Raw genomic sequence first — 26,807 nt, 5'->3', positions numbered from 1 at the left:
GAAAGGAGGTCACCTTTAGGCCAAACTTCCTCCAGTATTTGCAGAGTTTAACCATTCACACAGACACGACCCTGTTGTGAACTTTGTTGTTCAAAGACAAAAAGAGCGGGAAGCAAAAAAGGCCGTGTGCAACACAACATGCAGAACAGATTAAGGTAAAGGGGGTTTCTTTATGAGCTACGCCAGTGTGTATATATTAAACCCTCAAGAACACTAATGATCAGACTGTGCAAACAAGCCTTTACGAGTTGAAACGAATGCATTATTACATCATGCCGGGGACATCTTTAATCTCTCAATATGGAGCCACAGTGGGGGGGTTCTATAAAAAGTAAACCTTGCTAATGTAGATTAAACATCTTTGCGGTGGTGCTGTTCTGTCTAAACAGTGACTGAGACTTGTTACTGTGTGAGAGCAGTAATTAAATAAGCCCCTTAGGCAAGAAGTCTGTGATTTGCTGGTCCAATCTGTGTATACTCCTTGATTAGACATAACCACAGCTTTACTGTGAAGAGGGTCCGGCCAATATGTTGAGACATAAACATTTAAATGCTTACAGTTCTTATGTGACTCACTAAAACGCATGATGATATATGGTGGCAATTTCAAATCCGAGACTGAACAAAGAGTTGGGATGCAATGTAAACTATACTGCGGCGTTAATATTCCCTTTGAAATTGTGCAATCTTCCCAAGATTTAGCAGGGAGCGGTGGATTTCTGCACTGTGCTCCCCTCTGACTGTTTATGAAAAGCAGCCTTCATCCTGTGTTGACATGAGGATCTGCAGCCCCACACTGGCAACGTCGCAGGTGATGATTATTTACACTGGCTCAAAAACATCCTCAAGTTGAAACGATATACAATATCCAGCGATGACATAAGATCAACTTTATGTGGCCCCAAACATCTCGGATCCTGAGGGCAGATCCATTTTTATTCATTACCTCTTACTGTATATGTACATCTGTGCGGGCAGTAGCTCGCACGAAGTGATCGCGCATTGCTTCATCGCACTGTTCCGCGGAACCTGCGCCCCGGAGCTGTTTAGGCGCCGCTGACAGCAAGTGCCGCTGAAAGGGGTCACTTCTAAACGCCGCCCCGACGGAGGAGGCAGCGACTCAGTGGACGGGGGAACTTCACAATTCTACTTCTATGACTCACGGCATTGTCACACGCTTTATAAATATGGGATCTCCCCTATGTGGATCGCACACTTGACCAACTACGCCGCGCAAGGCTCTCGATGGACCATTTGAATTCGGCGATCCTCTCTGGGTAGATGTGGTACAGTGCAGGAGGTAGTTGTGGAGAGGGGGTTTGTGCGCTCGTGTGCGTGTGCGCGTTTGTGTGAATGTGCACTCCTAGAATAGAAAGCCAAAGGAAGAAGAAGAAGAAGAAGGAGAAGGAGAAGAAGAAGAAGAGAGGCGGGATCGGTGTGCTGAGATCCAGGGTGAAGCTGAATAGATCGTCTGCGAGAGATCGATCAGCAGTTCGCGCTCCCTTTGTGGATTTGATGGATGTTTGACCGGTGGATGTGATGCCCATATATATCATCGACCGAAAATTTCCCGACATATCTGGTAAGTCGCTCACGCACCCCGGGTGCTTCTTATAACGTGGTGCCATCTGTGTGCGTCGGTGCCAATGAATGTGTGTGTGCGCGCGTGTTTGTGTGTGTGTGCGTGTGTGCATCATATTTACGGGTGCGTGCGCGTCCGCTCCGGTTGGGTGACAAGGGGCAGCGTGCACCAGTTGATCATGCTACCCCCCTCGGAGTTTCCGACGTGCAACAGGAGATGAGGAGCTGGCACGCATTTAGCTGCGTCTTGCTCGGTTGCGAACCAACCGGTTGAGTGCTGCGGCTGAATATTTTTATCACTGGAGTTTTAACACTCAGATGAATGTGGTCCTGTCAGAAAACACCGTTCCAGCTGGGTGTCCCTTGACCTGTGGTGTCACTGTATTCTTGCTGCTTTGAGCAGTGGTGATGCTTCTTCAAGTTTTCTGTCATATCAGTTCAAAAGTTACTATTGCATTCACACTGGCTTTCCAAAAAAAAAAAAAAAATAAAATAAAATAAAATAAAAAAAACATGAGGGAAGCAAACTGATTTATATATAGCACCTTCCACTCAACAGCATACAGTGTTGACAACTGATAAACAGAAGTAAAGGGTAAAAGTAATATGCGAATAAATATATGTCATTTGAAAACCAGTGCGGCGCCGTCAAAATAAAAGCCGTAATCAAAACAGTGGGTTTCTAATTTCCCTATAAAAAATATCCAGAGAGCTTGCCATTTTAATATCAAGAGTGTTCCACAAAGGGCATAAAAACAGGAGGAGGCCTCGCCGGTGCTTTTAGGGAAAGCTTTTAAGGAAAGCAATTTAAGAAGTGGACTTAATTTTAGCTGGATCACAGCACCTTTGGGCATCAAGACTCTCTTCTCTCAAAAAACGATTTTAATCTTCAGCGTGCATACGCCCTGCGCTGGAAATCACATCCCAGGGAAGGTGTTATTTTAAGTTCAAGTAGGCCACATTCCTGTACTTATTCAAACTCGGTTGTAGGTACATGGCATTTTCATGGCTCACATGCATATAGATTACTCGGAGCAAGTGATCACGTGTTGACCTCTCAATCTCCCCTTCGCTCTTTCTCGTTCTGTGTGTGTGCGTGTGTGCAGACTCAGTCTAAGTGAATGATGACTTTAATTTTGAGAGGGTTTGTGAGCTCTCGCAAGACACGGAGCCTGTTTATGTTTTAGATATATCACGGCAGACAGACAGACAGACAGACACACAGAGAGGCAAGAGACTGGAGGGGGAAAAAAAACTGAAAGCGAGAATTTTGACATTTCGCACACCTTTCACAAAACATTATCCTGTAAATGCAGACACAGCAACACTGTACTACTGTTCAAAACACACTCAGTGCCCCATTGTGAAAAGGAAAAACACTGACTGCATCCAAGAGAAACAGTAAAAAAAAATAGTAGGAAATCTTCCCTCTCACCCCAGCAGAGCAAACATCCTTAAAGTCATCAGTGTTGATGAGTGATTTTGAATCACAGGATTCTGGATGTGCTAATTCCTAATAAAGAACCACAGCAGTAAGCACTATGCATGAGTGATGGTGCATGACTGGGACATACAGTAAGTGCTCCTTAAGACTCATACCTCACATGCCTCAGCGCACTGAGATGGAGTCACTTAACATGATGGATAATCTCCATTACTCTTTGTTTTTTTTCTTCCCGTCATGTCCACACTCATGCTCATGTCATGTCCCCTTTCACTTTCTTAATAAATCAGGCAGACGTTCGATTTCTGGGGCGTGCGTGGCACCAGGGTGAGAGCGAATGGATCCAGCGTGGGGCCTCCGCAACGCTGACATGCACGCACGGCTTTATCTGTGTGACAGTGATCGGTCTGCTCGCAGACAAAGTTTCTCCCCCCCCCTCCTGCAGTCGGAGAAAGGCTGACAGGATGCTCCGATTAACATATTAACTCGTGTCATCCCGCTGTTTCCATCTCCACTTTGTGTGCCTTCAGTAATTTCCTCGCCTCCCCTCTCCTTTCCATTTTCGACTGCAGAATCAAGTCACCGTTCTCGGATAGTAAATCTCACGACCCATGGGGATATCACTCATGCTGTCGTGTCGGTGTAGATTTGAGAAAGCAGCGTGCGGGGAGCTGTGGTTGGATAATGATCGTAACAAGGGAAGTTTACTTTACGCTGGTCTATTTCTTCTGCTTCTTTCTCTTTTTTGACGGCGGGGGGATTAGAGCCGCCGTGGTTACGTGAGCTATCCGTGGGACAGGAGGTGATGCGTGTCTGTTGAGACGAAGTCAAGAGACTTTGTCCTTTGGTTACGCAGCGCTCTCATCTCAGGCCTGCACACAATGAGAGACCCACCCATCTGCACAGGCACCTCATGACACCAGCTTGTAAAAGCGTGTGCGATAGAATGGCTGCGGATGAACGTTTGTGCGCAGTGGCTGGACGTGCGTGCGTGTTCGTGTGTGTGTCTGTGCGGCGGGGTTGTTAAAGGATTAAGGATTAATTGCCTTCAGAGGTAGACTTAACTGCTTGTAACATGAACTTTGTAAAGTTCTCCCCTGGCCCTCGAGAGGAACGCAACACTGTTTGGTAGAGGAGCAGAGGAAAGGTCTTCCCTGTTTTCTGTTCTTCAGAAGTCTCTTTCTTGCCTTTCGTTTTTATTTTTTATTTTTTTTTGGTCTCGGCTCACGTGTACACCCTCTAGGGTAAGAACTTGCTTTCGTTTCACCTTTTGCTCCAAGGCTTTTTTTTTTTTTTCAGGAAAAAGTGTGTTTTCTTGCAGCCCTTTCTCACCTCAATTGTCTTTTTTTATTTATTTATTTTATCTCCTCCATATGTCTTTTATCTCCCCTTTTACTCTGTCTGTTTTCTTTCTTCTGATTGAGCTTAGGGAAAATCAGGGACCTTTACGGGATGTTTGCTTTATTCATGTGAAAATTAATAATGCATTTGAAGAACGCACATGGCCAAGAAAACAAACTCACATTTCAAAAGCCTTTCGCTTGGTGACTTCAAAGAATAAACTACACAAACTGGATTTGAACTGATTTTAACTCATTCTGATCTAAATGCTGTGAACAGCATCATTGGTTCACATTGTATAGAAATACGTTTTGAGTTTTTGTTTTTTATCAAACTTACATATCTTTTTGCTGGGGCGTCATTCAAAGTCAATGCTAAATTTTGAAAAATGTAAAGAAAGAAATCAAATAAAAAGTGCAAAATCAAACATTCTTCAAACGAGAGTAATTAACAGATTTACATGTACTCATGTGAAAGAAGGTGTAACCTTGTTCTTGATGAATCAGAATCAGCTGATCATTCATTGACTGGTGATTGTGTCCTGTCAGCTGAGTAATCATTTTCAGCTCCATTTTATCCCTCGTCCCTCAGGTGAGTTCATACAGCCGGCGACTGAAGGAGGAGACCCGAGAATGACAGAGACCAACACCCCCAAGTCGGCTAAAAAGCCCCGCTGGACCTCCCTGGAGATCGGCCTCATTACTATTGTCTCTTTGCTCTTCATCGTCATTGTTGCGCTCATCATCCTCTTCGCAACACAGAAAAACGGTGAGTGCCCCCTCGGCCTTCGGGTCTCCGGTAGATAATGAAAAGTATTCAGAAACTTTGAGCGACTCCTAGAAATGTAAAGTTTTTTAAATTCTTTGTCAAGCCTGTCTTAAACTTAAAGTGTGGTAAACCTGATAACAAGCGGCATGATTTCTCAAAAATCAGAGGTGCATTATGGCATTAAAAAAAGACATTTTCTTGGCTGTTAAGCGAACTTTTCAGAACTAAAAATTACACCGAGCATCGCTTGGATTTCATGGTGAAATGGTGACCACAAAGAGCGCGGCTTTGTTCAGGGGCTTGAAGACACTGTGTGCTTTTAATGCAAAGTGCAAAAGTGCAACCGCAGACAGAAAGAAGGAAACAGTGTTCAAAGGTCCTTTTGTTATTATTTTTTTTTTTTTTATCAGAGTTGTTCCATTGTGTTGTTAGGGCTTTTTTATACTACCCATCGCATTTTGGATTTGCTGTGAATTATGAAGAATTGTGTATATTTTGCTATAGATGTCATCATCTCACACCATGAGAAGCGGGTTGATTATAAAGCCAACAGCAAAAATCCCCCCACCCTGCATTTTTTTCAAAAAAAAAAAAAACAACATCAAAAACCAGTGGAACCTGCTTTAGGTCAATGGCACCATTTGATGGTTTGATTTGATCATAAACTCAAACTGGCGATGACTCAAGGGCCGTGTTATATCATACGAATCACAGCAGAAGTTTTATTAATCATTGCCAACTCGAGGACTGTGATACGATAAATGTGACGTAAGTAACAGAGCAGCTTACTTATAGATCTCTGATTTAATTATGACCGAATGCATTGAGGGGGCGTAGATCACAGAACAAATGACAGAAAAGCGAAATCTATTGAAGTTTGGCAGGGTTGAGCTGGTGTAAGCGTGCGTGTTTTGTGCCACTTGGCAGTCTCGTGCCTGATAAATGTGTAAACTGCCATGTCAGTGACTCATGAATGTTTATAAATGTGTCTGTGCCCCCCTGCCGTGTTCACATCATGTGCGTTCACACACAGCCCAGGAAGGGGTGCATTCAAGGTCATATATCAGTCTTTGGGTGTGTCAGGACATGGCAGATCCTCTTGGATTAAAACTAGAGCCACCAGAGTGAAATCAAGGCTTCTTGTATGGGCGGGCGGGGGGGATGACAAAGAAATGAGAATAAAGGAGGAGAACGAGCATTTGATACGATGACTGCTTTACATTTTCTTGTAGATGAAATCTGCACCACGGCTGACTGCACGCAGTCAGGTAAGCGATGTTTGTTTGTTTGTGTGATGTCTTTATTGTCTCATTCCGAAGTCTGTGATTTTCCCAGGGGAAGACGGAATTGGGAACGCTCAGGCGGCTGAGGGGATTCGAGACGTATTTAAAGAAAATGGCCACTTCAACTTTGAATGTGTTGCGACTGAGTCAAGTCAAGCAAACAAATAGTGTCACAATTCAGTGTTATCTCGGGAAACGCTTGGGCCTCGTGTGGATGTTTCTTAGACGTGTACCACGCACCTGGACCAGACCAGGCGCTCCCCAACCCCACAGCAATGACAACCGTTGATGGCAGCAGCCGTCCCCAGCAGGATGCAGCCTGACACAGACACACACACAAAAACAATTTAGGAACAACTAAAAAAACAAACAAAAAAAAAAACATGAAAAACAGAAAAGGCCCCCACTAACAACATCCTGTTGCCACCCTCAGAAAACCTATGTCCATTCTCTGTGAGTCACAATATTAAGACGATGCTTATCCGGTTGGTAATCCATTAGGACAAAGGAGACCCCTAGTGGTTCCTTGCAGAAGTACTGCAGGGGTGTCGCAGAATCATTGGTTGATTACACATTTTTTTATATATTTTTTTTAAATTTCCCCCATAAATTTAAATTTTCCTAAATACACATTAACATGAGTCCACTATATTGTAGTAAAGGGATAAGGGATAGCTTAATAGTGAATGAAAAATGGTAATAATAATAATAATGTCTATCTGTAAATAGCACTAGACCAAGATTAATATAGAACACATATAGTAGGTAGGGGGTCCCTGCTTAATCTCTCCAACAGTTTGGGGGTCCCCTGCATTAGGAGACGCTGAATGTGTAAAACGTGTGTCCAAAGTTGAGGCTTTTCAACATTTTTGCAATATGGAGCACTCGTTGACCACACAGCTGCAGTAATGAGCTGAGAAAGAAACATTTTAAGATACTATAATATACATAGTATGATTCCTGCCAGCATATGTGTAACCGATACACACCGGCATCGCAACCTTTCTTTTCTTAACCTTCTAAGCAAATAGACGTCCTCCCTCCGGTTTCGTCAATGTAACGTCACACTTTATCGAATTACTGTGTTTTCACACTTCAGTGAAAAATATTCTTAGGGAGAGCGGTTAATTTTCATGGGAAAAAAAATAAATAAAAGGATCCACAGTATTAAATTAAGAATGAATAACCCTACCTCTCCGTTTCCCGCAACAGATGCCAATTCATTTCTGGTGCTTTTTTTATTTATTTATTTATTTTGTGGAGGAGCTAGTGTCCCAATTCAGTCAGATTTGACAGACAACCTTGTCGCAAGAGATCCGAGAGGCAGCGTGTGTAATTTAATTGCACCTTAAAAAACACATTTCCAGTTCTCGTGCTGAACAGAAGCCAATTACGAACACTAAACTGTTGTTTCTTTGCAAATGGCTGCAAGTGTTATGCTTTTTGGCTGATCATTACCAGGATAGAGCAGATTTTAAGAAGGACACATTTGTTTTTTAAATGTACTTTTGTTGTACGGCGTGTTATTCATTGCCGTTATGCCATCATTAAGGACTGCTGGGAAAATGCAAGGCTCCATCTTCCAGCCACCTGAAAAAAACTAGCCTCTAGCCATGTTTCCTCAGTTTTGTTAAGAGGTTTGAATAGTGACCAGTTCAACAGTTCAATCCCTTGGCAAAGATCTGTTCACTTCGTTACTGAAACCTTAACATGAGAAGATCGATTCCACCCTTGTATCTGTGCATTCATTATAAGGCCTCAGTTAGCAGCTGGTTAGTTAAGCTTTGCATAAAAACAGGGGGAAAACAGCTCGCCTTGGTCTCTCTCCAAATGCGAACAACCCTTAAGCTCACTAATTAAAACTCTATGTCACACTTGGCTTAATCCAAATAAAAATTAAAGTGACAGTTTTATGTGACTTCCTCTCCGCAAAAAAAAATAAAAAATGTCCCACATCTAACCTCCTGTCATATCAGTTTTTATACAGATTAAACAAACAAGATACAGCAATACTAACACACAAAGTGCACACAGGACAATTGTGAAGCGGAGGATAAATCTACTTTCCCTTTTTTTTTATGCTAAACTAAGTTTACCAGCTGTTGGCTGCATCGTGGCATTGAACAGGCGTACATCTGATTCCTCTTCTCACCCTTCACACAAGAAGGAATCTAATAAGCATATTTTCTAAAATGTCAAACTCTTAATTAGAGATATAATAGGCACTACTGACCCCCACTTGGTAAACACGTTCTGTAAATGTCAAAATGGTTAGAGGATAATCTTTATGGATGATGTCGTATTTCTATTTTTTCTTTTCTTTTTTTTTTTTAAATCTTTTTACAAATGTAGACTTATTATACATGCGTCTATATAGTGCATAGTGCTATATCCGTGCAGTTGCCTGAGCTTGCTTCTTCCTTCCCTGTGCAGCGTCTCGTCTCATCGAGAACATGGACGCCAACGTGGACCCCTGTGACAACTTCTACCAGTACGCCTGCGGAGGCTGGCTTAAAAAGAACATCATCCCGGAGACCAGCTCTCGATACAGCACCTTCGACATCCTACGAGACGAACTGGAGGTCATCCTCAAAGGTCAGACACCTTCACACGGCCGTGTCATAAAAGACCCGCGTGCGTTAGGGTCAAGGCGTAGACAAGGACGACGCGTTTAGGTCGGCGTTGTATCTAACCTATGATTAGGGGCTGTAAAGCACCCAAGAACAGTGAGTCTTTTTCAGCCCGTGTACTTTGTAAGATTACTGAGAACAGCCTGATTCGGCTGCTTGAAAATATGATCTGAAGAGGACTGTACTTCGGGGAAAGCTGCTCTATAGATATCACAGATGCCATGGGAGTTTGGCTTCAGTACTACCATGTGAGCTGGGACTTTGTCAACAGAGTTGGCATAATCAGCATGTGTGTGTGTGTGTGGACATGGAGTTCGGACTGTGTTCCAATGATGTCAGCACATGATAGCGAGAAAATTCTTAACTGCAAGTTTGTGAGTGTCTCAGGTGCAGCTTTTAGCGGCATCAGAGTCTTATTAGTGTCCCCCTGGTGCTATGGGGTTGATACAGAGAGGGTCTAGTTACTCCGCAGATATGTTTGTGCTTGCGGTTTTGTGTGTGTGTGTGTGTGTTTGTGTGTTAGACACCATACTTCACCCCAAGCTGTCTGTGAGAAGGCCAGCAGAGTCCTGGGCCGGAGGTGCTAAATCTTTATGGGGCGCAAACTTTCCACGGACAACCAAAACTCTTCATGTACCATAAATTTACGATTTATAACCCAGCACCTTTCACTGTAACACAGTCCGCGCCGAGTGGCCGTAGGAGAATCGGAGTGATTCAGAAGGCTGTGAAAGATTGATCCTGAGTGGGAAAGCAAAAAAAGCAAAAAAAAAAAAAAAACAGGGTTTAAAGTGCAGCTTGTCTCGTGGACTAGGATAATTTGCACCATCCTTGAACACTTCATCTGCCCGGCAGTGATGGAAAAAGGGAAAAATAAGCAGTGTGCAGTTTGCCATTGCATTCTCTTGCTATATTACTCGAGAGTTTGCCATGATTTATTTTTGGCCTGATTGTGGGTAGAAATGTATAGGAATTGATTTCTTTTTCATTTAAATGAAATATGCATGATTTGTAGACCTTTGTGATAATTATTCATCCTGTAGCATATTATGTTTCAATCTGGGGAACCTTAGGGGAAAGTTGGTAACCTCAAACGTTTCTTTTTGTGCTTTGGATTCTTAAATCTTGTGCAAGGCAGCCCCTGTTATAGTTACTTTCTTTTTCACCTCATCAACAACTTTTTTTTTTTTTTTCCTACAGATCAATATAACATTAGAGCTCGGGGACATTTCTGATGTTATTTCTGTAGCTTTTGTTCGGCGCATGCTTGTAGCGCTAAGTCTGTCCGTGTTGCGAAATTATAAAAGCACATTACTGAAATTGTGACACTCGGAAAAGGTGATGAGGTTTAGTTTAAAGAACCAACACAATGCGTAGGTAAGTTTTCGCACTGCACACTTCTTAACAACGCCCTTGTGCTGCGCTCTGCCCTCCTCTCTTTTCCGTGGCTCTCTTAACACTCATAAAAATCACACACAGGGGGGAAGAGGGAAAATAAACATTGCCCAACAAGGGCTCGTTTTAGGCATTTTGATACCGTATGCGCATTTACGTACATAGCACGTCTCCGTGTGAGCGCGGGGCGGCATTTCGCGCTGCGCCGTACTTTTAACTGCGACCGAGTCGATTCGTCAGGCCTTAAAGTGGTATCTGTTGAAGCTCTGATAAAAGAGGGCGAGGAGGAGAAAAGACGAGAAAAATAAAGTAAGTATAAAAATATCGGTCAAAGGCCATAGGTTGATGTGTCAGGATCATAATTGCTCTAAATGCCGTGTTTGCCACCGAAAGGAATGGGACTGCCAAGTCACAGGTCCTAATGATTTAACAGCTTAAATCACCACCAACCGTCAGTGCTGTGCTCGTTCCTTTGGGGCTGCCGAGCTCACCAGTCAGCGCTGGAATGTCTCGGATCGACTGTGCACACACGTGTTCAGGTTTGCTCTGGGGAGGGCTTTGAATCTTGAGAAAGAGAAATAATAAAAAGAAAAAAAGTGTATATTTAAGATAATCTTAAGCAAGACGTGCACATTTGGTAAAAGACTAAAATTGTTCTCGGTGACTGATGTGTGACGAGGAGCCCCGGCAACATGAAGCCCTGGCGGAGTTCTGACCTCTACTCTGGAAGTGACATCAAACACTCAACCTTTGATCCCGTGGCTGTCTGCTGCTTGGATGCCACCGCCCACTGATGGACGGATCCTTTTCCTGTCAACAGCTGAGGGGCCTAGAAACACCTGGATACTGCAGAGCTCCAGGCTGCATGACAGCAATAAAAGAGGCGGCATGCATGTTTATGTGCCTGAATAGCTCTGAGGATTTGTGGTTGCTTGTAAATGCCCCGGATTGTTCTCTGCTGCCGTAAAAGGCCATAAAAGATTCATAATGAGGATCTGCGCACTTATCGCGACCAGAGTAGTGTGTGTCTACGTGTGTGTACAAGTCTGTGTGAGTTTTATTTTCCACCTCCCTCTACTCAGGTGTTACATACTGTGCAATAATCTGCCCAATTGACCATGAGCATTTTAATTACTAGCCAGTTTGTCCCAAGGAGAGGGAAGAGAGGTGTACAGCAGGCAGAGGAGGATGAAAGAAAAGATTTTCATCCAAACAAAAAATAACAAAAAGGCTGGGAGGAAAGCCGAGACAAAAGGAGAGTAAAGGAAGGAGAAATAAGTGGCGAGATACAGTCAAAGCAGTGGTGCTTTGTCCCAAAGTGAGGAAGAGTTCTAAAGACTATGGTTCACTGGGAAATGCTTTGAGGATAGGTCAGGAAATGTGAAACAGCATGTGGCAGTCGTCTTCAAGATGCACCCTATGCGCTTACATCCATCCGTGCGTCAGTGTGTGCTTGTCACTTGTGAGTGTGAGCAAGGGGCGCCTTGTCTTTTGCAGAAAACGGGCTGCTTCTTGCTTCACTTCAGGTCTAAATCTCACTAGAGAAGTCTATCCAACGGTACACTGCTAGACACGGCGCTTACGTTTCGTGTAGTATTTGGCACCGTTGATAGTGTCAAAGGACATATGTGAGGTAGCTGTAACATCAGTAAATAGTTGAGATGTTTTTACAACACGTTGCTTATGGTCTGACCCCCCCCACCCCATGACGTTCTCTGAAGCAGAAGTTATGTCAAACGACGCTGCCCATAATGGCACTTTTGAGATTAATGGTTTGTTCACATGACCCTGATCATATCAAAATTCCAGTCGGGACCTCTGCACAACACCATAAAATCTCACTTTCTCATAAACATATCAAATAAAGATAGCGCAGCAGAGGTTTGCAGCCAAGTAAAGTTATGTGAACATCGATGCAGTAATTCTTGGCCAACAATAATATCGTGAACATGCTTCCTCAACTGAATATGATTTTGCCAGCTTGGGATGTCTATGAAAAACAGGAAAGGGCTTAGACCTCCGCTAAGGTAATAATCCACCCTGTTTGCTGTTCCACAGCCAACACTGTACTGGGCACAGTATATACAGTACGAGTGGCCAAGGGGTATTTTAATTGAGATTGAGAAACATCCAATCAGGGTAGATGGTTATCGTAGCCAGTTGACGCAATGCGGAATTGCGAAAACGATAAAACTTGCTGCACATAGACTTTAAAAGAAATTAGTAATCTATGAAAAGATGAGGAGAAAGCAGCTGCTCTGCTTCAATCAGCTACCAATCAGAAAATATCAGCAACCAATCAGTCAATCAGAAAAAAGTATTTGCCAGGTGAAAAAGGAGCGCCCTAACCACGCCTTCCACAAATGCACAAAAATATGCACTCGAAGAAATGGAAGTCTGTGATCTGTTAATCACTTCATCACTTAATTTATCATTACCAGTCGGGTTTTTGGTTTGAAAATTCTTCTGGGGCCATGAAGGAAAATCTTACAATGTAATCCAGAAACACCATAATCAATACCCTCATAACAAAAACACAGTAGCTGGAGAAAACCCACACAACATGTAAACGCCACCCAGAAAAGCCGGAGTCAAACTTGAACCTGGACCTTCTCGCTGGGAGGTGTCAGTGATGGCACAGTATCATATTAATAGGACCATAAAACGGCAGTGTTCAAGTTCTCATTATATCAAATACTCAAGATCAAAACAATAACAAAGATAACATCCACATGGCGTGAATGGCGCACAACCAATACACAGCAATCAATATACAAATCGACCACACACAACATACTACAGCCAAACAGCCATGTCAGCATTTCCACAGACAGGTGAACAGTGCTGTGAGGTTGTGTCCCTCACACACACCCACACACGTATTGCCAGTTACGCATTACACAAAAAACATTATAATTCAAACATTATGTAAACTACATCATCAATTCCACTTAGATTAAAAATAAATTAGACTCACCAAGCGCCTTTTTGATGAGCTCCGGTTAACGAAGTTTTCTGCTTAAACCATTAGTTTTGTTTTTTCCCTTTTGAAAAATGATTAAATCCAACATGGATCTGGTCCTGGACGTTTAATCTCCAACGTCTGCTCAAGTGGTAAAGTCCTAAAGCGTACACTAACCAGGTAGTTAACTCAATTCATTATGCAATGAACGAATAAAATGTGAATTAATTAGCTACAGGTATGTTTCTTTATCCCAACTACATTAGCCAGCTAGTAAGACCTGTGCAGTCCTCGCCCCTTGCTTCAAATCATCCAATAAGAAGCCTCTGGGGCCCTGAACTTCAGGCCCCACTACCCAAACCGAAGTTTGCGCTGTACACATGCATTCACGCGCACCAGTTAACCAGTCCACAACACAGCAGGTTAGGGGCATCTCGGCTGTGCCTCACCAAGCGGAAACAGAGCATCAGGGCTCACAACGCTATTCACACACAACTCATCAAATGAAAACTGCAGACAGTAAATTGGAGGCAAAGTTGAATTTATTATTATCTTACACAGGAGAATTTAGAAAAGCGTATAATTCTCCCCTGCACAGCAGCGCCCTCTGGTGGGGTCATGCCCAACCCCTAATGCAAAGACGCCACTGATTATTATTATTATCTTTTACAATAGTTGATTATTACAGTGTAGGAACTATGCAGGATATTTGCTTATGAATGATGGTAGGTTATCTTTAAACAACCCACACCCCCCAAGTAAAACAAAACTCACTCCAAACTAAATTCAAAACTTCAGAGCCCTGCGTATATGCTTGTGCCGTCATTGTTAAAATGCTGACATGTAACAACATGCATTGACCATGCCCATCTTCCCAGCTTAAGGGAAAAACTGGAAAGGCAACTGAAAGTGTTTTATCCCATTTTGTCTTTGGGATCTTGAAGAAGCATGTCTGCATCCAAGTGAGGACTGAAACAAGTATGCATTTTAAAGCACACATTGGCTTCCTCTTGGTTGGCATTAGCAACAGTGTCCAACAATAGCAGCCCGATGCTGAAATTTATGGACGCATGATTTAGCTTCTGTTGACAACATTTTGTGCAAAGACAGCAGCAGTCGATGTTTGCACTCTTAACAGTCAGTGTGAATGGACCAGCAGTAAGGCAAGGTTAATGCAGCTGCAGCCTCCGCTTCTCTCTGCCTCCTACGCTTTGTGAAATAAAAACCCTGTCATCAAATCTACTGGTAAAAGTAGACTCATCCATACATCCTCTAAGCTCATTAATGTTAACAGATGCAAATGTTGCTCTGGAAAGATTGTTGGTTTGGAGTGAAAGCAGTGCTGAGGATTTTGAGGGGTAACTGGAGATGCCGAGAAAAGGCTGTTGTTTTTGTTTATTCGTATAAACAGAGGAAGAAAATCTGCAAAGTGCTCATTTAAGGAAGTTTTTGAAGGACTACTGTACTCCCTGCGAGAAATATTTAAGGTAATCTGCATTCATATTTGTTTTCAAAAACAGTCGTCTCATTTCCACTTTGACTTAATTCACAGCGCCTGCTTGTGATATACCCAAAATGTATCCATACGTTGAAAAGCGAATACCAGCAACATTAAAAACAATGCGAGTTAAATGCCTCGTGAAATGGGAAGCAGTCGGGAGAAACTCAAAATTTCGGATTCCGTACCAAGCCGAGTGGTGCGGTTCGAACTGACGTGATGTCTGAAACAAACAGGTGGCGTAAAATCCATTCTCAAATAAATCCAAATACACGCACACACACACGGGGCAAGAGAGAAAGAGAAAGAGAGAGAGAGTGAAAGGGTAAGCCTCTGCTGTGGTTAAACATTACCACCAGGCAGTCAGTAATCCAATCACACACACATGATCTGTGCCCTTTTGCAGGAAGCGCCCTGTGAAGGGTCTATCGCAGGACTTCATTACAGTTAAATGAGCACATAAATAGTGCACACATGGTAATGAGAAAATGGGAGGATTAGAAACATGAAAGGGTTGAAAGTGGCGTTGCAAAAAGTGGAAACATGTAGAAATAAGATGGAAGAAATGAAATTACTCGAAGCAAAAGAAGCAAACTTAAAATAAAATAACGGATACTGCTTTATGCTTCCAAACCTCCTCAGCATTAGTGTGAGGTGACGAACTCGGCGTCACCATTGAAAGAACTGCGTGGGGAGGATATAACTCGTTTGACGCATTACTGCTCAAATTGAAGAATTCAAATGTAATTGGATGCTCGGCTTCCAAACGCCCCTTGAGCAGGTGTGTGTTTCATGCACAAAGCAGCTTATGTGTCGCTCAGAGAGTATTGCTAGCTCAGAGCTGTGAGCTGTCTGTCGATAAGACTGGAGAGGAGGTGAGGCAAGGGAGGAAGACCATACTGAGGCTCATGTGGATGAATAAAATACCAAACGATAATTCATCAGAGATCCATCAACATGGCTCGGCCTGTCAGAATTACATATTACCTACCAATGCTCCAGCCTATATCAGCGACCGTTCACAAATCATCCTGGACCCCATCCATCCATCCTGACCATCTAGTATGGAGCTTGTCTTTCTGAATCTGTTGCAAACATTTCATTTTGTGGGCTGTTCTTCATTATGGATTGAAAGAGGCGTTGTGCGCAACCGCCAAGCTCTGGGGGGAGGCCGCACTGACAGGTTCTTGGGACGCCACGGACACAGAGTTACAAATATCTGTTTCCTGCTCAACAGCGGCCGAAATCTGTCTTAATGCTCCTCAAAAACATCAGTGTTTTTCATGCCTCTTACAAGATGAAGCATATTGTTTTTTTTTTTTTCTTCCTACATTGGACAAGAACAATGTCTTGCTAAACAATTTGGAACAAGCACTTTAGATAGGTTTCCCATTCATTTTCTTGTACTCGAACTAACAGCCAAGTCTGAGACTGATTATTTAAAAATTTATGGAATGGAAGGCAACTTGTCACAAAAAATGTATATATTTTACCTTATTTAAAAAAAAAACAAAAAAACTGTATCCTACCGATGAGTCACACGCGTAATGATTTAGAGACAGTGTTGATTTATTTCAAACTGACTGAATGGAAGATCGAGCAAACAGTGAAACTATCCAAATGGCTGCCGTGTCTTCAGGCTGTTCACTTGAAAGACAGGACGTGACAATCCGATGTGAATAATGAAGAATAACGAAAAAAAGGCTCCTCTTATATACAGCGTGCTAACTGCTGCTGCTATCTGTTTCTTTTCAACTGTTTGTGGTGCGCTAGTCAGTCCCCCGGAAAATTATAAAGGAGAAAAGAAATATCTAATTTCCCTCATCTTTATTTTCTGATCCCAACTCGCTGTGACATGAGTGATGGACTCAAGGGAGAGTTTCCTGTCAGCTGCCCAAGCAATTTAGGCTCCGTCTTCCTTCCTGTATTGATCCTGGAGTTGCGCTGAAACGCGCAGCGCGCTGGTGTATATCTGCTGATGAAACATTTATAACATAACTTTATAAGTGACAGGCGAAGCCGAAGTCCTGGATAAGCGATGGTTTCGCCAAAGTCGAAAGGCTGCCCTAGATACATGAAAGAAAGGAAAGCCCCTTTGGAGTTTTTCCTTTTAATAAGTAATTTCTTTTGTTTGTTTTCTTTATTTAATTGTCTTTTTTTTGTGTGATTTAAAAAAAATGAGTTAGATGAGAATATTGATGCCATGACAAAAAAGAAATCTCTCCGGCTGCACCGAGCAGAAGGTTCTTGTTAATTCTTGTCTGCCGCGTCTTGTTTGATCTGGAAATAAAGAGCAAGTGTCAGAATGATCAAAATTGAACAGACACGTGCTGTATATTTCGGGAACAGGTGAGCCTTAGAAGCCCACCTTTGTGAGGAGAGAGGTTCTGTATTTTTACTTGAAAATATCGTTTCAGTGATGTTTGCTTGTGTTTTTCTTTCTATTCAACAGCTAAAGAAACTTTAACCAAATTGAATCAAATGGATTTTGTTGTATGTCAAAATCAAATGTCATTTTGACATACAACACAACTGTAATGCAGACAGAATGAGATGGTGTTTCACCAAAGGTCTGTAAAAGACTCAATTAAAATAAGTTAGAATACAAAGAGACTAAGTTAAAATAAGTAAAGTAAAGCACAAAGTGTCCTGGACCTGGATCAGATCAGCAGTCTAACAGCTTTCAGTCTGTACGGGCCTGTAGAGGGTCATGAAGTGGTGGAACGGGCCACCAGTCCATAGCAAGGTTAACACAAGGACAGGTAATCTCCATGTTCATGAGTAACCAGTTAACTACACATGTGCATCTGAAGCTGAGTAACACAGCGAGAGGTTGCAAATTCCAGACAGATCACTAATCCCCAGCTCGGTGTAAAGCTTAACACAACTCACCTCTTTATATTACACAATTTTAAAGCGGTGCTATAAATGCATGATTTAGGGCTGGACGGCTTTCAGTGGCTGATTGGCGCCGTCGGATTTTTTGCAAGGTGCTTCTTCAGAGTCAGCCACCAGAAACAACATGAATGCAAAGCGGATCTTCAGCAAACATATGGATGAGGACTCGACCATCTTTATATAGAGAGAGTCCATGGTTCAGACCCATATCCACCTTCGCGGGTTCTTACCACTGCTACGCCGTGCCACCTGGCTCCACAGTACGCGTTTTATATCTCGCATTTTGTTAGATGTGAGCACATGTGGGCGCCCATGCTTGGCGCTTCCGTCTGACAAACCTCTGATAATGCCATTGTCAAGTGCCTGCTGCAGGGCACTTGCGTAAGAGCCCGGATTTGCTTTAGGCTTTTTGGATCATACGTACTCGTGCTTGCCTCATGTTTTGTCTGGCGAGATAAAAGTAAAACTTACCTTAACTTAGCTTCTTTTTTTTTTGTGTGTGTGTGTTCTTAAAAATAGCAGGAGCCGGAGGACTTACACGCATTGTACTGAAGCATGCACTGTTTGCACAGCTTGACTTGGCTCGCTAACTCGATTTGCTGGATGTCAACAAGCGTGAGCTTTGTGAATGGGAAGAGGCATTCTGAAACACTGAGCGGGCGGACACCAAACATTTATAGCACGTTCAGCCCTAATGCATTATTCCAAAATCTTAACGTAAACACGAGGTAAAGACTTCATTAAATGCGACAATGTGTGATGTAAATGTAAATGCATGCGCGTTTCTAATGGCATCACATAAATGGCATTTTTTTTCTGTCTATTAAATTGTCATAAACAGCGGCGATGCCATTCACAACCATTAACGTACATTTTGCACGTACAGGGACTTTATTACGGGGATTTACATTATGCATTATTCAGGACACAGTCTGTAAAAAAAAAAAAAAAAAAAAAAAAAAATCAGCAACACAGTTAATGGATAAAAGCCCACAGCCTAGAAAAGGTAACGATCTGTATTTTATTTTTTGGATTTTTTTGGGGAAATGGAGCAAAAAAAAAAGATTAACTTAAAAAAAATACGTGTTTTTAAAAAAACAAACAGAGACACCACACAGAGAATGAAGTACCAGGAGATAATGTGTATTTTTTTTTGTTTGTTTTTTTTTATGAGACATTTGCTGCACACGGTGATTTATTTTTCAAGGCACTCGATTAGATAGCTGTTTGTTATAAACTGTGTGCTGTGTGGAGCCGACGTGGCTGGACTAACTTAGTCAGGATTTGAGCTCCAAATATCTGACAGGAGAAGCCATTTCTTGAAATGAAATCCCACTGCACAGAGTCTTAAAACGACCCAGCTGGACTGCACCGATGTGTCAAGACAGAAAGGCTTTGGTGCTGAAAGAAAAAGCCTCACCTGAAGTGAACCGAGGTTCGAGACGCCTGTTGAGCGGTTGAGTCGCGAAGGTTTTTTTCCGCTAACATTAAAAACCACTGCGTGGGTTTTCGATTAAACGCTGACAGTGTTAAAATTTGTTTAAGCACATCCTCGCCTTTGATGGCGCTGAAAGGTGACAGCAGTTCCTGGATGGATGGTTACACTTTAAAGCCACGATGTGCACCTCGGTGGCCCGAGGCAGCGCAAGAAAAGAGTGTGGGCCCCGTTGCGCTTGCCTCGCCCACCATTTATCACTCATTTTGATTAGCTGCAAAGCGGAGCCCCAGGCCGAGCTAACTGGCGTCCATGTGTGCACAACAGGTGTTGAAAAGGCAATGAACGCGGGCTTGTGAAACGAGCGCGTCGTTCTGCTTTTCAAATGGCCCTTCACCGCCACGCCTTCTGCTTCATCGCCGCTCGATTTCTTTCCGCCTCCTTTGCCATGACTGACACGCACCGGGCTTGCGAGCGTCACCGTGATTGCCGCGGGCGTGCCGAGAAGCCAATTTATAGAGGCTGCAAAAAAAAGAAAAAAAAGGCCATTCCATAGTGGCATTCTAATTTGTGGTTTACATGACAGCGCTGACCTCTGCAGCAAATGATCCAAACAATCTCCGTCATCCAAACAGAAAGATTAATTGCAGTGCAGCTCGTAAATAAATTAGTGTTTAAATATTTATCCAATCACTCAAAGTAAAAGACTGGTCATGCACGGTGCAGGGGGAACCTTCTGACATTGTGTTAGCGTGCACGGGTTTTTCCTAAAGCAAGTGAAATAATGCTGCATAAATGCCAGAATAATGAAAACTGAATGAAGTCTTTTCATGAAAGGGGAAATCAACATTAAAGGCAGGTTTGTTCAAACCAAAACTTTTAATGTATCCTCGTAAGGACATTCAGTTTTGTCATTAAGCGCCGACCTCAAAACATATGATGCCTGAAAATCATTTATGGATTTTGCAGGTAAGGTTGCGATTAATTCTGAGAAGGACAGCTTTGAAGTAGACGTTTTCTGCTTCGAGTGAATTCATGGCATATTTTCTTTTTCTTTTTTTCTCTTTTTTTTTGTTTTGCCACTGGTTTCCAGCCATTACCAGGCTCTGAAGCCATCATTTCATGTCCGCTGCCACTTTCTGTCACGGTGGACCGAGAACATGCCTCACTTTAAAATGATTAAATGCATCTGGATGGCAGCTGGAGTCTATTCTCTCCTCCGCGAAGAAGAAGAAAAAAATAAATATATATAAAAACCTCTGTGTTGTAGGTTGAGGTTATACACACTGCTCTTTCTTCCCCCCTTTCTCTCAGTCTACATTGCCACAGGTACAACTCAATTCCTCTTTTATCTTTGCCAGTGTTTCTTTCCTTCACGCTTGTTTCTCTGCTCTATTTGTAGGTGTCCTTGAAAAAACTGTGGAGGGGGAGGCTGCCGCTCTCACCAAGGCTAAGACCCTTTACAAGTCCTGCACCAATGAGAGTGAGTCAGCAGGCAGGAGACGCTAACACAGCTCATTCCTGTTCGGATCGTCTAATGCCCTAAAGTGCAAAGTGTCATTTTTATTATCTGTTATGTAAGGTTGTCTCTCATTCAGTTTATCGTGCCATCAAAGTCTCGTTAAAACTGTCATAGCAATTTGTGTGGCTCATTAGCTTATGCAAGAATTACTGTCTCCCTTCTTCACGGCATCACAAATAAATGCCCGTGTCAAAGGCTTTTTCGGCTCAGAAGTCGCATCAATAAACTCGTCAAATGTTCCCACACTCGCAGGGATTAATTATGCTTTGTTAAAAATAACATTATATGACTAATGGCAAGGTTTATTTTCTCTTTTCTTAATTACTTTCCTGAATGCTGACTGACATAAAAGAAACGCCGCCACAAACTCACTGCTGTTTGTTTACTGCCACGCTTTAAGGTTTGATTGAGCTCAGAGGGGGGGCTCCTCTGCTCGAAATGCTGCCTGACGTGTTCGAGTGGCCCATAGCCGTGGACAACTGGGAGACCGCATATGGTAGAGACCGCATTGTTTCGTCCGCTGCCTGTCCACGCGGCGCGATATCATTTACCGCGTGACATTTCGTGTTCTGTTTCGCTCTCTCCTCAGGGGGAAGATGGAGGTTGGAGGATGTCATCGCCAGGCTGAACGAGAAATACGGAACTCAGCTCTTGGTCAACTTTTTCGTCGGCACGGACGACAGAGACTCCAACTCGCATATAATTCATGTAGGCGTGCGCCTGCAGCTTAAAGGCCCTGACCCCTTTATAAATCATTTTGTTGGCTTACGCAGATGAATGCAGAAACTTTATTATCTGCTTCTCTTTGCCAGTTCGACCAGCAGACGAGCCTGGGCCTCTTGTCCAGAGATTATTACACCTGCACTGGCCCCTACGCAGAGGTGAGCTTGAACTTAACTTCACATGCACGCATACACACATACACACACACACAAACACACACAAGTTCTGTGATTATGCACAATGCAAACATCTGTTCATTTGAATCAGTGCCACTGAGTCTGGGATCCATGTCCCCTGGAGTTTGTGGTTCCAGGAAACATGGTGCTCAACTAATGACAAGGGCAACAAGTGAAACGTCAATGCAATGTTATTTTTTAAATTTTTTTTTGTACACTAACATGGTCCTGCGTGCGTGTGACGTATAAAGACCCGCTTTGATGCAAGCAAACAGTAATTAAAATCAAAGAGGGCAAAACAGATAAATTAGATGTATCTACCCGGACCAGATGTGGGTGGCTGCAGCACACATGGTCCGCTCTGGTTTTACTTTACAGTTCGCCATCAGCTGTTGATTGATATGCAGAAAGCGGCACTCGACTTCACTCAGCTCTAGACGGGCCAATCTGTGCGCGAGTGCACGCTGTCACCTCCGGTTTCAGTCATCGACTAAATTCAAACCGACGAGAGACATATATCAAGAACGAGCGTGTGTGCGTGTGTGTGTGTGTGTTTGACAGGCATGTCGGGCCTACGAGCAGTTCATGATTGACCTCGCTAAGCTGATCCGCACTGACCGGAAACTGGACATCAACGAGACGCGCATTAAGGAGGAGGTGACACGAGTTATGGACTTGGAGAGGGACATCGCCAACGTAAGTATTGGTGCCTTTTTTTTGCTCTTGCAGGAGAAGCCTGAATGGTTTTCCATATCTCAAAACGTCCCCTTATCTCTTTGAAGACACTGTAGCGCGGAATCACACTGCAGCATTTATCTTCTTGCTTCTGTCGTTTTTGCTCCACACATCACAAGGATTTTTTTAAGCAGGAAAACCTTCTTGTCATCCACCCGTTTGCGCCAAACCCCCTTTCTCTCTGTGCGTCTGTGGCTCCGGTCTGGAGCAGCTGCTGTCTAAAACAAGCTGTTAACCAGTCTGCTCCCAACCCAACCACTTCTCAGGCATCAAGCAGGTTCCCACTCCACCTTTGTCATCCTGCTCCGCTCTGCTTACCACCATGCTTCACTTCCCCTCCACTCGGGCTGCTAGCTTTTACGAGGAAGCCACGCCGCTCGAGCTCTGACATTCACAGACCCAAAAGCCTCCTGGGAGGCCGGAGATGCTTGATGCTTCTGGACCTGCACTGTAATTGTACTCACTTGTCAGGAAAAAGGTAGGCAGTCTTGATACTCAACTTCTGTGTCCCGCTCTATCCAAGGCCACTGATACACCAGAGGACCGTAACAACCCAGTGTTGCTTTATAACAAGATGGAGCTGGGGGACCTGAACGCCAACTTCACCCTTGAGGTCGAATCACAGGTAAATATAAAATCTAATATATTATAATATATTTTCAGTTTGTATTGTTTTGCCTCGTTTTCTCATTTTCTCCTTGGTATCTTTCCTTCACTAAAGGTATTTGACTGGAGTTACTTCACAGCTAAGATAATGGACACAGTCAACATCAGCGTTCCCAATACAGAGAAGATCATAAACTACTCCCCCAACTATTACAGAAGACTCAACCTTGTGTTGGCCAAATACACCAAGAGGTGCGTGTGCACGCGAGCGTGTAATGAAAGCACCTGGTCAGCCATTGCTACTGCTGTTGACGCACAGTGGCTTTTGTGAAAGTGAAAAAAAAAAAAAAAACTTTCTTTTTTTCTGTCCTATCAGGGATCTGCAGAACTACATGGTGTGGCGCTTTGCCATGAACATGGTGGTGGGCCTGAGCAGATCCTACAGGGACACCAGGAAAGCTTTCCGCAAGGTACGCAGACGGGATCCTGACAGCGATTGCGGTAGTTTTTAGAGGCATAACCGAGAGCGGCCTTCTACACTGCTGCTGCGAGTTGACCTGGAAAAGTTGCTCAAGCGCCCGCTGCAGCTTCACATCACCAGCTCCCATTGCAACTTGGAATGGGAGCACGTACTGATACATTACATTAACGTGGCACCACGTTAACATCTGCTAAGTAGATGAGGGCTATATACGAAGAAGAATGACAGCAGGTTTTCGGAGCGAAGTTATTTTTAAAGCAAACATGGTTAAACATTCTATATTGCAATTCATTTAGTATTGACCAGTACAAACACTCTAATCATCATTAGGAGTCCACACACGGCTCTGATCATATCCTTCCTCCTGGTTATAAATGAAATCGTCTTCTTAATCTAATCGTTTCCCCTCTGCCCTTCTTATCGTCCTAAATGTAATTGCAGCGTATAAGCGCGGCGCAAATAAAGAATCGCCACGAGCCTCCTTAACCAATATGCTGACTGCATTATCTCGCATCTCTAATTGATCTGTGCCTCGTTATTTCCCCCCGCAGGCTCTGTCTGGCACAACGTCAGAGGCGGCCGTGTGGCGACAGTGCGCGCTTTATGTCAACAACAACATGGACAACGCTGTGGGCCGGCTCTACGTGCAGGAGGCCTTCTCCGAAAAGAGCAAAGAACTGGTCAGTGCATGGCAGACGTTTAAGGAAGTGTAAACAGCTATAACAGATGCCCTCCGCTGGACACATTTTAATGCTCGACTATTGGCGTTTGAAAGTGATAACACAGGAAAAATCATCTGCGAGGCATCTCAAAAGGCAGTGTGGGTGTTTATGTATTCAGTTATTCATACATACGCTACGGAAGCATGTGTTTTGGGCTCATCGGGCTGTGTTTGTTACAACTGGCTCAAATGGGAGCATAATAACGGACACAACAACAGAGAATTTTTGCATAAATAGTTATCGAATTGGATGAATAAATGAATGAGGAAATATATAGCAAGCGCCTCCAATGGTGCTGCTGCAGGGTGGTGAGGGAGAAACACTGGAGCAAAACGAAAAACCTATATATACTGTTGTAGCCTGAGCCTGTAAGTCAACGGCATAGATGCTTGTCAATCAATTACTGGAGCTGGAGCAAAAAACGCCGAAGCCAAGCAGCGCAGAACAGCGTTTTCATCACCGACCTATTTGTGTGTCTGCCGTCTCGTGCCTCCACCACCATATTGTATTTTTTGCCTACGTCCGCGGAAAGCAGCTGAACAAGGTGTCCTTGTTATCATGATCACACCACCCACACTGTAAATCTCAACTTTGTAACTGCGTGCGTGCGTGTGTGTGTGTGTGTGTGTGTGTGTGCTGGCTCTAGGCACGTGACTGCGCGCAAGTCAGATCGTGCGCGCGTGGCTGCGTACGTCTGTCGTAATTCTGGGGTTCTGAAACACCGTAAATCTCTGTCACCTTCTGGCCCCGGGCCAGCACTCCGGCGTGCTTGTCCCACATCAAGCCCTGTGTTTGCGAGAAACGACACGGCATCCAAGTACACATCACCACCCGTGTCCTCAAATGCATGGCCGCACTCATGCGTGCGCGGCGGTGCGCCTGCAGCTGGCACACATGCTTCGCTCTTCACATACCAATCTGCTTTAAGCCACGGAGATATGTTTCAGATATGTGGAACGTAACTTAATGCATTAGCAGAAGTCCTGTACTTAAGTAAATCTTCCTTCATTTTCAAATGCTTTATTTTGCAGAAACTGAAACTTGATGGTTGAGTAGATGAAATAAACCTTTAAAGCAGTGGATTACTGGCTATCAGTCATCTAGGGCTCCATGCATATGAAACACCTAGTATAATACAGCATTAACTGGCAAACAATAAAAGTATTTTTGTGAGTTGCAATTATGGGTGGCAAAAAAAAAAAAAAAGAAAAAATCTGCTGATTAATAATGCTGAAAATAAATCAAAAACTCCCAGGTTAGAGGCGCAACAGAGTGTGTCGTCCGAGTGGCCATGCAGTGTGCTAACGTGGGGTCTGCTGATGGGAACACACACAGCTCGCAAAGGTCCTCGGAGACCCTAAATTCACCTGACATCTCACTCCTTATAATATTTCAACCCAGAAAACTGAAGTTGCCGAGCCATGTTTCAGCTAAGTGTCCAATCACCAACCAATCACCAACCCAGGCCTCAATCCATCCAGTGTTGCTTTGAATTCACTGGCGAATGATTCATTTTATCCCAGGTAAATGCAACCAAAAAAAAAAAAAAACAATCAAGAAAAAGTCCACTGGAAAAAATAATAAAAAAAAATGCATTCAGATCAGAATGTAGTGAATGCCTGTGCACTACACAGTCTCACACACGATAAAAGGGCTTTAAAAAAAAAAGCTTCCTCGCTGTGGGTTTGCCGTGAACCCCAGTGTGTCGTCCAAGTGGCCACGCAGTGCCCCAGTGATGGGTCTGCTGATGTGATGACACACTGGGATGCCTTTGTCCGCCTACTGTGGTCTCAGAGCACAACTGCGGTCAGAGGCATCTGAAAAGGCGACCTTTGCCGCCATTGCGATTGTCAGCTTTTCTCCTTTCTATTTTGCTTTCACGGTTCAGCCTTTTGTGAATTATTCCGACTCTATTGTTGCTTTGTTTGTGCACACAAAAATGGCATTTTTATGTGTGATGACCGTGGCACAGAGAGCGGCTTGCACAACATTGCCCCATCACGGAGGCGTCAGTCAGTCTGTCTATGTGCATGCAGCAACACTCTTGTAAATACTGTAACTCAAGATGATCGAGTTCTTGAACTTACACCGGGAGTTCCCACTCAAAATTTCGACTTAAATGTGGACTTTGGAGCACCTCGCCGTGGGAATTTGCATATAAAAACATAACAATTTATTACCTTGAAAGCACCACACCTCTCTAAATGATCAATATGAAGACACGTATGCTCCAGTGGAAAATACTTGTTCGGCTGGAAGTATTTCTCACTTTAAGAAGCAACGCGAGTTATTTTACTGTAATGTGCAGTTACATCCCCCAGAACCTCCTCTTTAATTTCAATTTAAAAGGCTCAGGGTTATTTTAGTTTCCTGAAAATCCAACCCCCAAACTTCTGAATGCATTCATAAGCGAATGTACATTTTTAAAATATGTAAATCAGTACGGTTATTAATAATGCATTTGTGCACTTGCAGCCGGAGCAGCAGATATTTACAGCGGAGGTGTTTAACACAACGGGAGGAGACTCTTAAGATGACTCCTTTTTTTTTTTTTTTTGCTCGCCATTACCTCACCCGATTTTTTATTAAAACACAGAAATACCTCAT

At 43.4% G+C, this 26,807-nt stretch overlaps 1 protein-coding gene and 1 long non-coding RNA gene across 4 annotated transcripts in view; one reads left to right on the top strand and one right to left on the bottom strand.

Annotated features, from left to right (window-relative positions):
- The first annotated feature begins 1,027 nt into the window (after positions 1-1,027).
- Positions 1,028-26,807, top strand: part of LOC125013269 (neprilysin-like) — a 30,458-nt gene continuing 4,678 nt past the window's right edge. Inside the window, exons 1-13 of one of the 3 annotated variants that reach the window (XR_007113374.1) lie at positions 1,028-1,582; positions 4,958-5,134; positions 6,367-6,402; positions 8,851-9,012; positions 20,638-20,718; positions 21,158-21,253; positions 21,347-21,465; positions 21,570-21,638; positions 22,218-22,352; positions 22,915-23,016; positions 23,113-23,249; positions 23,374-23,467; positions 24,030-24,158. Coding sequence is in view for 2 of the 3 variants with exons in the window: in XM_047593768.1 (XP_047449724.1) it covers positions 1,540-1,582; positions 4,958-5,134; positions 6,367-6,402; positions 8,851-9,012; positions 20,638-20,718; positions 21,158-21,253; positions 21,347-21,465; positions 21,570-21,638; positions 22,218-22,352; positions 22,915-23,016; positions 23,113-23,249; positions 23,374-23,467; positions 24,030-24,158 (1,380 nt within the window). In the remaining variant the exon portion in view is untranslated. Of the gene's footprint in view, positions 1,583-4,064; positions 4,270-4,957; positions 5,135-6,366; positions 6,403-8,850; positions 9,013-20,637; positions 20,719-21,157; positions 21,254-21,346; positions 21,466-21,569; positions 21,639-22,217; positions 22,353-22,914; positions 23,017-23,112; positions 23,250-23,373; positions 23,468-24,029; positions 24,159-26,807 lie in introns of those variants that run through there. The other 2 variants (XM_047593768.1, XM_047593769.1) reach the window with 2 other exon arrangements.
- The window catches only part of LOC125013272, a 33,955-nt gene continuing 20,619 nt past the window's right edge, over positions 13,472-26,807 (bottom strand). The window contains exon 3 of the long non-coding RNA XR_007113376.1: positions 13,472-17,182. This is a non-coding gene — a long non-coding RNA (uncharacterized LOC125013272). The remainder of the gene's footprint in view (positions 17,183-26,807) is intronic.

The sequence above is a fragment of the Mugil cephalus genome, chromosome 9 (genome assembly GCF_022458985.1).
Source record: "Mugil cephalus isolate CIBA_MC_2020 chromosome 9, CIBA_Mcephalus_1.1, whole genome shotgun sequence".
Lineage (NCBI taxonomy): Eukaryota > Metazoa > Chordata > Actinopteri > Mugiliformes > Mugilidae > Mugil > Mugil cephalus.
The sequence above is the reverse complement of the archived record's forward strand: the minus strand, read 5'-3'. Positions and strand labels throughout refer to the sequence as shown.